Source organism: Scyliorhinus torazame, chromosome 1 (assembly GCF_047496885.1).
Source record: "Scyliorhinus torazame isolate Kashiwa2021f chromosome 1, sScyTor2.1, whole genome shotgun sequence".
Classification (NCBI taxonomy): domain Eukaryota; kingdom Metazoa; phylum Chordata; class Chondrichthyes; order Carcharhiniformes; family Scyliorhinidae; genus Scyliorhinus; species Scyliorhinus torazame.
This window is the reverse complement of record NC_092707.1, coordinates 290400209-290410894: the sequence shown is the minus strand read 5'-3', so window position 1 is coordinate 290410894 and position 10686 is coordinate 290400209. Positions and strand designations below refer to the sequence as shown.

The window sequence follows — 10686 nt, the reverse complement described above, 5'->3', positions numbered from 1 at the left end:
TATCACATTAAATGACAGAAAAATCCCGTGGTAGGGCAGGATAGCATCATGCTTGTTGGCTTGTTAACAGTCACTGAAATGCAGGAGTAGGGAGAAAACTGCCACCTTCAAATGTGCTGAGCAGAGATCAGCAGAAAACCTTGTTGGGAAATAGGAAGGATATCTACATATTTAAACTTGAGGACCCAGTTTTTGGTCAGACAGGAGCAAAGTATTTTATAACCAGGCCTCTGTCTGTCCTAGATGCCCACATCCAGTTGTATATCAAATAACCCAGTCAGATAGTTCGCTTGCCTTTTATAAAATTAAACTTTTATTCAAAATCTAAATTAATTCATAACATTTTTACACAAGTTTGACCATTGCAGGTTGTTTATTTGCAGTACATGATCTGCTGAATGTAGAGATAGACATGAAGGGAATCAGGATTGTGCTTTTAAATAATGTTCATAGTTTGCTTGCAAGAGGAATTCGAAGTAGGAACTGGATCTCAGATAACTTGACTGCAGCAAGTCATTTACTTCTGGCAAATAATATTTCAGTTGGACTCCTAAAATGAGAGAGATATGAAAATAGTCAGTGTAGTCAATAGTCTCCCAAGATCAACAAATACAATGGCATAAGGAACAAAACTGATACTGCAAAGTCCCAATCCAGAGGCTCCAGGCTGGCATACCAATGTTGGGAGGGAGGATGTACCCACATGATCGGATTATATTCCATATACAGATTGATAAATAGTTGGGCAGGATCCCCAATAAAGAATTTTGCTCATATAGAGAACATTGTTTGGTTGACAACCACAATTACTGGACCAGTTTAATGTAACGCTCACCTTCATCCACAAGTTTTTCTATGACCTTTATCAGTACAGTTGCTTTTGCAGCTTTAACTGGATCATCCTTTGCATCAAAAGACCAACTAAACAAAACCAAGCAGAACATTCTCTAATGAGTCTTGTGTTACTGAGAGTTCAAGAATCCCCAGGAATTGGCACCTGGGACAACAGCCATGCACATGGAAAAGTCTTCCACCAGAGGATTGGTTTGTTCAAACATATTAGCTAAAATAATTAGACGTGCACATGCTCTCTCTCCCTCCCCTAAATGCTACTTGGGGGTGAGAAAGTCAGGCGTTGCATTTCAATGGGGAAGACAGTCAAATCACAGCTAGAAATCGAGTTGGGTGGGGAGGGAAAAGTGTTACTAAATTACAAGGCTTTCATTTTATGGTCTAATTCAATAATGTAAGCATAGCTTTACAATGCAATGCAGGTAATAGTTGTTACATTTGTGGATAGCCTTCCTTTCAATATACATGTTGAAATGAGGGAAGTTGATAGAGAATCAAAACTGCACATACTCATCTCTCAGAATAGCTCGGCAGAAGATTTCCAGTTTCAATGAATCGATGTTGACGTCAGTATCAAGCCCTTCCTCCTTTAGAAAATAGACAATGCAATCGGTCTCCAAAATAATTTAACAAGAGCCTGTTGTAAACCTTTCACAGAAAGAAGCGGCACTGACTGCTTGGTGCTCTTTATGCTCCCACACACGAGTGATAGCCTAATCCCATGTGTTTACCCTGTTACTTTTCCCCTTGTAGTTTCTAACTCAAGTCACTAAGGCATTTCACAGCTGTAGAACTCCTGCAAATAAAATTCTGCTGTCGGTCTTCTCTTACATTTCATTTTTGTACATATCCCCTGGTTCTACTCCTTTAGTAAGGGAATCGAGGGTTCCAGGGGAAGGGCAGGAAAGTGGATGAGGAATGTCGGATCAGCCATGGTCCTATTGAATGGCGGAGCAGGCTCGAGGCACCAAAAGGCCGACTACTGTTTTTATTTCTCATGGTTTTATCTGCTAGAAATCAGTCTGCTTGTATCTACTCGGTCCCATCCAATTACCCTGTAATTAAAGGCAACCAGAAACAACAGGAAAATCATAGAAAGCCAAAAACTTAAGCACAAAAGAAATGATACATGGGTGAAACAGGGCTGCTCTATTGATGGAAAATGGGCACTGTGACCATGGCCTGCCTCAGGACTGACAGAGAGTGTCAAGCAAAGATTAAACACATCCTACCAGACGGGGAAAGACCAAGTACAGATATCTGGAAAATGAGACTAAACAAGAGGAAAATCGGGGGGGGGGGGGGGGGAAAGAGAGAGAAAGAATGTGAAATGTACAGATTGTATAAAACAATGAATATCGATTGTGGAGAAGGCTTTCAACTCAATGTGCTCTGGAACAAGGTGAACAGCTGCAGGTTTGCAAGAATGCAGGGAATCTTCACTCCTTTATAAATAATATTCAAAAAAATTACTTTTTATTTTCTCCCCTAGACTGCAGTGCTGCATTTCCCTGGGTACCTCAAGAGAAGGAGTCTTTATTACATAGTGGGCACCTGCAAAGGTTAAGGGGGCACAGATCCTACCCCTGACTGAAAAACTGAAATTGCCAACAGAAAAGACAAGCTAACTTGAACAGGAGAATGTTTGCTCTGTTGCAATAAAACTTATATGTTTAGTGTTTCTAAAACACACTTTTGGAATACAAGATCGTGGCAAAAAGAGGAGACGCTAATGAGGAGCTCACTAAATGGTCATGGGGAATCAGAGGTAGAGGTTTCCTCAGTTGGTTGTGAGATTTCCTGTTGCAGGTGGTTTGAGGGTGGAATTGGAGGGAGAAGTGAAGGCTGTGACAGTGGAGAAGTGGGGTAAAATGCCTATGGGCCTGATGCCTTTCATGGTCATAAGTAACGAAATTTTGAGACATTAGTACTAAAAAGGTAAACCCGCCTACAAGGAAATACAGAATCTTTTTATTCTGCACACTTCAGCTTGAAAATTGGCCGAACATTTCAGAATCAAGAATCTTTTGGGGAAGAGCAATTATCAGGTCTACTCATTCAATAGAGAACAGATATCAAAGACCAACATTCATTCTGTTTCTCAAATTGCAATACGTATATTCCTGCAGTTACCGTTTAAGAAAGCTTCCTTCAGCTTCAAGATTTCACTCACACCCCCCCCCATACCTTTTCAACAAACTCCAGGAGATCAAGGGCCTTTTTGAAATCGTACTCATTCGCTTCTATGTTCTCATCACTGATGTAAAGCTGCAGAAATTGGATATTAGTCTGATTAATTACCATTGAACAGAACTTCTAATACTTTCATTGATTGTGAGCATAATGAGCTAGCCAGCTTTATTGCCCATCACCAATTGCCCTTGAGGAGATGGTGTGAACCACATTCTTGAACTACCGCAGTCCATATGGCACAGGTACACTCCCCATGGTGCCGTTATGAAGGGTGTGCCAGGATTTTGATCATATGACAGTGAAGGAATGCCAATATAGTTCCAAGGGAGGACATCTTAGAATCACAGAATTTACAGTCCAGGAGGAGGCCATTCGGCCCATTTAGCGCACCGGCCCTTGGAAAGAGCATCCTACTTGAGCCCACACATCCACCCTACCCGTGTAACCCTACCTAACCCTTTTGGACACCAAGGGCAATTTACCATGGCCAACTGACCTAACCTGCACATCTTTGGAAGGAAACCGGTGCACCCGGAGGAAACCTACACAGACAGTGACCCAAGCCGGGAGTCGAACCTGGGATCCTGGAGCTGTGAAGCAACAGTGCTAATAGAGATAGTGTGTTTGAAAGGTGCAGTCAAAGGAGTCTTGATGAGTTGCTGCAGTACATCTTGTAGATGGTAAACACGGTTGCCACTGTCAGTGGAAGGAGTAAATGTTGAACGTGATGGATGGGGTACCGATCAAGCAGGCTGATTTGTCCTGGATGGCGTCGAGCTTCTTAGAGTGTTGGAGCTGCACTCATCCAGGTAATGGGCGAGAATTCCAACTCACCCATGACTTGTGCCTTGTAGATGGCGGACAGGCTATGGGGAATCAGGTGAGTTACGCGCCCCACGATTCCTAGCCTCGGATCAGTTCTTGTAGACAGCATTTATATGGCTAGTTCAGTTCAGTTTGTGGTCAATGGTAACTCCCAGGATGTTGATAATGGGAGATTCAGCAATCAAGGGGAGATAGTTCAATTCTCTCTCACTGGAGATGGTCATTGCCTGGCAATGTTAGGTGGCAACTAACATTCTCACCAATCAGCCCAAATTTAAATGTATTCAGATCTTGCTGAATTTGGACAGGGAATTGGAGGACAAGTAAAGCAGATGCATGGGAACACCACCACCTGTACACCATCCATAACGGAGTCATCGTGAATGGTGTACATTGGACAATCATCCACAAACATTCCCTCTTCTGACCTTATGATGGAGGGTAGGTAATTGATGAAGCAGCTGTAGATTGGTGGACCTAGGGCACTACACAGAGGAACTCCTGCAGTGATGGCCTGATGCAGAATTAATCAGTCTCTAAAAACCACAACAATATCTTTTTTGCTAGATATGACCATGTAAAGCCACCCCCCCCCCCCCCACCCTCCGATATCAATTGTCTTCAATTTTACTTGGGAGTCCTTGATGCCACACTCGGTCAGATGCTGCTTCATGTACAGGGCAGTTGTTTTCAACACACCTGCAATTGGAACTGCAACAATCCCCCTTGGAAAACATAAGCAGATGGCTTAGTGGATACAAAAACAAATCTATGGCAGGGAATTCTGGTGCTATGGTTAACTTTGCGCCCACAACAAACACGATGAAAAACAGGCTAGTCTGGTTGTTTATCTAATTTACTCTTCGTGGGTTCTTGCTGTGCACCAATTTACTCATGAAACAGAGACCACTACCCTTCAAAAGGTATTTAAATTGGCTGTGAGGAGCTGCAGAACACGGAGCACACTGATAATTTTAGTTTTTCCTGGATGAATTGCAAAACATAGCTTTATCCAAATTAAATTTAGAATACCCAATTATTTATTTATTTTCCCAATTAAGGGTCAATTTAGCGTGGCCAGTCCACCTATCCTGCACATATTTTGGGTTGTGGGGGTGAAATCCACGCAGACACGGGGAGAATGTGCAAACTCCACACGGACAGTGACCCAGGGCCGAGATTCGAACCCGGGTCCTCAGCGCCATAGGCAGCACAGCTAACCACTGTGCCACCATGCTGCCCTCTATCCAAATTGAATTAACAGTGTATTCCACATATTTATTTTAAAGTATGAAGCATTCCACACAATCCTCTCTCTAACAATCGATGACTCCTTGTCACCGACTAACCAGAAGAAGTGATCTTTGTTTCTACTCCTCTTGGCTTTCTCAGTTCCAGTGGGAATCATGTCACTCCCCATAACTACTTCCCTATCCTAGTCAATCTAGACTGCACACTCTCCATAGTTTTAGCATCTTTCTGCAAACCATAGTGACACATTCTATACCTGTGATGGTGGACATTGGCATCAGTCACGGTTAAGGTGTCCACTATACTTACGTGGATCAGTTGTGAAGCAGTTAACACAGGCATGGTGTCTATGTTGAGTTGTTTCTGATCGAGCAGGTCCTTTGGCAAGGTCTCCTGATGAAGCAGATACCGTTCCTGCACAGTCAGGTCTATAACAAAATAAGCACAATGAAGACACTGCTTTAAATAGAGGAAGATCAAGGCATGGGAAACATTATTAGTCAAACATTCATAGCAAGTTTCACTGCTGTGACCAGACACACATGCTTTCTGCAGCTTTTTGAGATAAATGCTTTGGCTATGAAATACTTCTAATTTATTCCCAAACCCCAGCCTATTCCTCAGGCCCCTACAAGTGAGCTTTCTTCATACCCAACTGCCCATCAGAAATTTCTATGGAATCTGCTTCCACCATTCTTTCAGGTAATGTATTCTAGATCTCAACAAGCCTAATGATGAACAGGAAAGAAAAACTGCCCTAATGACAAGGATTAACGGCAACAACTTACAAAGTACAAAGCTGAAGCTGCATTGAGAAAACAAAATGCAGCAAAGAGTTTGATGCTTGGCTATGAAGAACTATGACATCTGTGAGCAATTGTCACAAATCAATGAAAAGAAAAACAAGACAGGAACGTTTAAGGGACTGCTTGACTTTACCCTCCATCTTCTCTTGTAGAAGGTCATCAGGGAGATCAGAAGCAAATGCAGACAGTTTACTGAGGCTCAGGAGAGTTTTCTTCTTTGCAAAATACCGTGTTTCCATATTGGCGAGATTGAGCAATGTCTTGTGTGCCTGCAAGTGAAAATAAACCAGACTGTTGTACATGAAAGTGTGTCCGCATCACAGATTGGATAACGAATTATAGGTAAATCCAGGTCAAAAGCAAAATAAAAATGATTGTATATTAAACAATCTTCTCATTTCCTTCCCAATTCTGCCGTTGCGCAAAATCACGCAATAAGAGTGCAAACAAATCCAGGGCTGCTACCAGGCATTTTGAAACAACATATTGGAACACACTGCTCTCAGGTAATTAAACATCAGCAGAGTTATATTAGCAGCAGCTCGGAATGTAACCCATACCAGGGAGAAGGACGCTGCTTGCAAAATCAGGAGAACACAGTTACTATTGCAAGCTAATATTATGTAATCACCGCTTGCACCCCCTCCCCTCATGGGAAATAACTGGTTTGGGCGGGGGGGGGGGAAAGAGAGGAGTCCTGATGTAGCGTTTGCTCCCTACACATCAATTTTCCTTTGGGTTTACAGCCGTTGCAGACTTTTCTTTCTTTTCCCCAAGATTTCATACCTAAGCAACACAAATATAGAAGGCACAATCCAATACCTTTTCAAAGTTCTGGACATTGATTTCATGAAGCCAGCTGAGGTGTTCATGGGACTGCAGGAAGCTGGCTAGCTGTGCATGCTGGGACACTGGCGGTGACAGAAGTTTCCCCCTTTTCCCCTTCTCCATGTACCAGCGAAATAGGAAGTCGGAAAAGTTCTGTTAAATCAAACAAGGATTTGTATGAGCCTCTCCCCTTTGGGTAACCAATTTCTTTCACACTAAATACAAGCACAAAACTGGCCCATGGTGAACACAAACAAGTTTAAGTTTTAAAGAAAATCTGTGCATTGGAAGCTGGAGAGTGGTGAGTGAGGGAGTTTTAAGGGTTAATTTCAAACTAGAGTCGAGCCTTTTTCTTTAATTAACAGTTTAAAATTACTCTGAGTTAAGAGAAGTTAAGCTTTATTTATTCCAGCTTTAAGCTTTATTTATTCCAGGTTTACAAGTGCTCAGAGCAATGCAGCTGGTTAATCAGGTAGCTAGCTTAAACTGGTTTGCAGAAACTTGAGTCAGTTATCAGAAAGCATAACAACAGGCCTGTGCCAAGTGCTGCTTTGAGTGCACAGAAGGTAATGTGGGAGTTTGGCGAGCGAGTACGCCATTCTATTTTTACCTTTTATTCAGCCTTCAAGGAGCTGGCACTTTAGCACTGCTGCCTCACGGCGCCGAGGTCCCAGGTTCGATCCCGGCCCTGGGTCACTGTCCATGTGGAGTTTGCACATTCGCCCTGTGTTTGCGTGGGTTTTACCCCCACAACCCAAAGATGTGCAGGGTAGGTGAATTGGCCATATCTTTTTATTAAAACAATAAAAAATATATACAAGGCCAAACGGTTGGTGAATTGTCCATACTAAATTGCCCCTTAATTGGAAGAAATGAATTGGATACTCTAAATTTATTTTTTGAAAGTATCAGGCTCTTACTTTGGTACAGGGGAGCAAGCTGATTGGAGTGTAAATGGCAAGTTATTCCAATTGCAATAAATATTTTTTTAAGTTATGGCATGGCAGGCCAGTGTGGGAAGTCATTGGGCATACCAAGTGTCCTAAAAGGAACACATCTGCAGAAGTGTCAATGACTGCCAAAGTTAGAGGTCCAGGTATCAGAACTAGAGCGACGGTTGGAGTCACTGTGGCGCATCCTCAAGGCTGAGGACTACGTGGATATCATGTTTAGGGAGGTAGTCACACCACAGGCTAGGAGATGCAGGCAGAGGGAACGGGTGACTGCCAAGCAGTCAAAGAGCACCACGCAGATAGTACAAGATTCCCATGTCCATCTGGTTTGCTGATAGTTTTCCCATTTTGGATACTGGTGAGGGTGATGGTTTATCAGGGGAGTGCAGCCAGCGCAAAGTCTGTGGAACCACGGATGGCTCAGCTGTACAGGAGGAGAGGAAGATGACTGGGAGCGCAAAGTGATAGGGAATTCGATAATCAGGGAATCAGGCAGATGTTTCATCGGCTATAAATGTGGCTCCAGGAAGGAGTGTTACCTTCCTGATGCCAGGGTCAAGAGTGTCACAGAGCGACTGCAGGACTATTCTGGGGGAGGGTGAACAGCCAGACGTCATGGCCCACATTGGTAACAATGACATAGGTAGAAAGAGGGATGAGGTGCTGAAAGCAGATTTCGGGGAGTTAGGAAGTTAAAAAGGACATCCAGAGCAGTAATCTCAGGATTATTCTAGTCCCACATGCTAGTGAGCATAGGAATAGAAGGATTGATTGATTGAACACATAGCTGGAGAATTGGTGTAGGAGGCAGGGCACCAGATTTTTGAGGCATTCAGAAAAGTTCTGAGGCAGGTGGAACCTGTATAAGGATAGGTTGCACTTAAATAGGACTGGGCCTAATATCCTTGGAAGGAGATTTGCTGGTGCTGTATTTTTAAAAAATATATTTTTATTTGCCTCCTTTTTCACATTTTCTCCCAAATTTGCACCCACCAACAATAAACAATAAGCAGTAACGAATATAATGTCAATCCCCATATCAACAACAACAATCCCATCCTCCCACCAACCCCCAAAGAATTACCTGCATGTTAACATAAACAAATACCAAAAAGGAATCAGGAATCATCTATAGTCACCATCAACAGTCTCCCTCCCCCTCTCTCTCTCTCCCCCCCCCCCCACCTCCCCCACACACACACGCACACTAAGGTTCGATGTTATCCAATTCTTGAAAGTGCATAATGAATAATGCCCATGAATTGTAGAACACCTCCATCCTTCCCCTCAGTTCAAACTTAACCTTCTCAAGAGTCAAGAATTCCAACAGGTCTCCCCGCCACGCCAGGGCACAGGGTGGAGAGGTTGCTCTCCATCCCAACAGGAAGCGCCTTCGGGCGATCAACGAGGCGAAGGCTACAACATCTGCCTCCGCACCCGTTTCCAACCCCGGCTGGTCTGACACCCCGAATATGGCCTCCCAAGGGCCCGGGTCCAGTGTCACCACTTTAGAAACTACCCTTAAAAATCTCCTTCCAGTAATCCTCCAGTTTTGGACAGGACCAAAACATATGAACGTGATTTGCGGGATCCCCCCTCCCCGCAACGTTCACACACATCTTCTACCCCCTCAAAGAGCCGGCTTTTAACTGCCTGGGAGGGTGGATGAGCAAGAGATAACATGAAGGGTTGGCGTAACTGGCACGTACGGGTGAGGGCCTGTGTACAAAGCTGTGTAAATATATCATTTTGCCATGTATATATCTTGCTCTGCGCGATTTCTTGGTTTTTTTTGTTACGAGGGGGTTATTGTTTGTAAGGGAGAAAAATAGTGTTAAAAAACTTTAATAAATATATATTTTTTAAAAAGTGCCGGCTTGTGAAGTGTGTTGTATATACCACCTTCAGCGCACGAGGTGGAGGCAATCACTCTCCAGAGCACCTCACACCAGAACCCCTCCCCCAAACCCTCTCCCAATTCTTGCTCCCACTTTGCTTTGATCCCTTCCAGTGGTGCCTTCTCCTCTTCCAAAATAGCCCATAAACCGCTGACACTACCCCCTTCTCTAGTCCCTCTGTCGTCAGCACCTCCTCCAGCAATGAGGAGGCCGGCTCCACTGGGAAGCTCTGTATCTCCTTTCTGGCAAAATCTCGAACCTGCATGTGTCTAAACATTTCCCTCTGCTCCAGTCCATTCTTCGCTCCCAGCTCCTTCAATCGTGCAAACTGACCCCCAAGCAACAAATCTTTGTCTTAATCCCCTTCTCCTTCCATTTCCGAAAATTTCAATCCCACATCCCTGGTTCAAATCGGTGGTTCCCCCGAATCGGCATTTGCCTTGACACTGCCCCCAACCCGAAGTGTTGGCGAAACTGCTTCCAAATTACTGGTGCTGTATTTTTAATATAAATTTAGGCAGGTGCCAGAGGACTGGAGAACAGCTAAAGTGGTCCCACTATTTAAGAAAGGTTGTAGAGACAAGCCAGGGAACTATAGACCAGTGAGTCTCATGTCAGTGGTTGGGAAACTACTGGAGAAGATTCTGAAGGCGAGAATCTATCTCCACTTGGAGAGGTAAGTTTTGATTAGGGATTGTCAGTAAGGCTTTGTCAGAGGGAGGTCATGCCTAACACATTTGATTGAATTTTTTGAGCATGTAACCAAGTGTAGAGATGGGGGTAGTGCAGTTATGTAGTTTACATGGATTTCAGCAAAGCCTTTGACAAGTTCCCACATGGGACTTATTAAGAAGGCATATGCATATGCGAGACGGGGTGATTTGAGAAGGTGGATTCATAATTGGCTTAGCAGTAGGGGACAGGCGTTGATGACAGATGGCTTTCGTGTCTGGAAGCCAGTGACGTACAACAGGGATCCGTGCAGGCCCCCCTATTATTTGTCATGTATATAAATGACATGGGTGACTAGGTGGAGGGTAGGATCAGCAAGTTTGCGGATAACACAAAGATTGGCCGGAT

The 10686-nt window shown here is 43.8% G+C and overlaps 1 protein-coding gene across 1 annotated transcript in view; it reads right to left on the bottom strand.

Annotated features, from left to right (window-relative positions):
• Window positions 1-290: 290 nt before the first annotated feature.
• nup133 (nucleoporin 133) overlaps window positions 291-10686 on the bottom strand; it is a 116762-nt gene continuing 106366 nt past the window's right edge. The window contains 7 exon segments of the mRNA XM_072507373.1: window positions 291-550; window positions 836-921; window positions 1363-1439; window positions 3040-3120; window positions 5431-5549; window positions 6061-6196; window positions 6750-6908. Coding sequence (XP_072363474.1) covers window positions 423-550; window positions 836-921; window positions 1363-1439; window positions 3040-3120; window positions 5431-5549; window positions 6061-6196; window positions 6750-6908 — 786 coding nt within the window. The 3' untranslated portion in view covers window positions 291-422.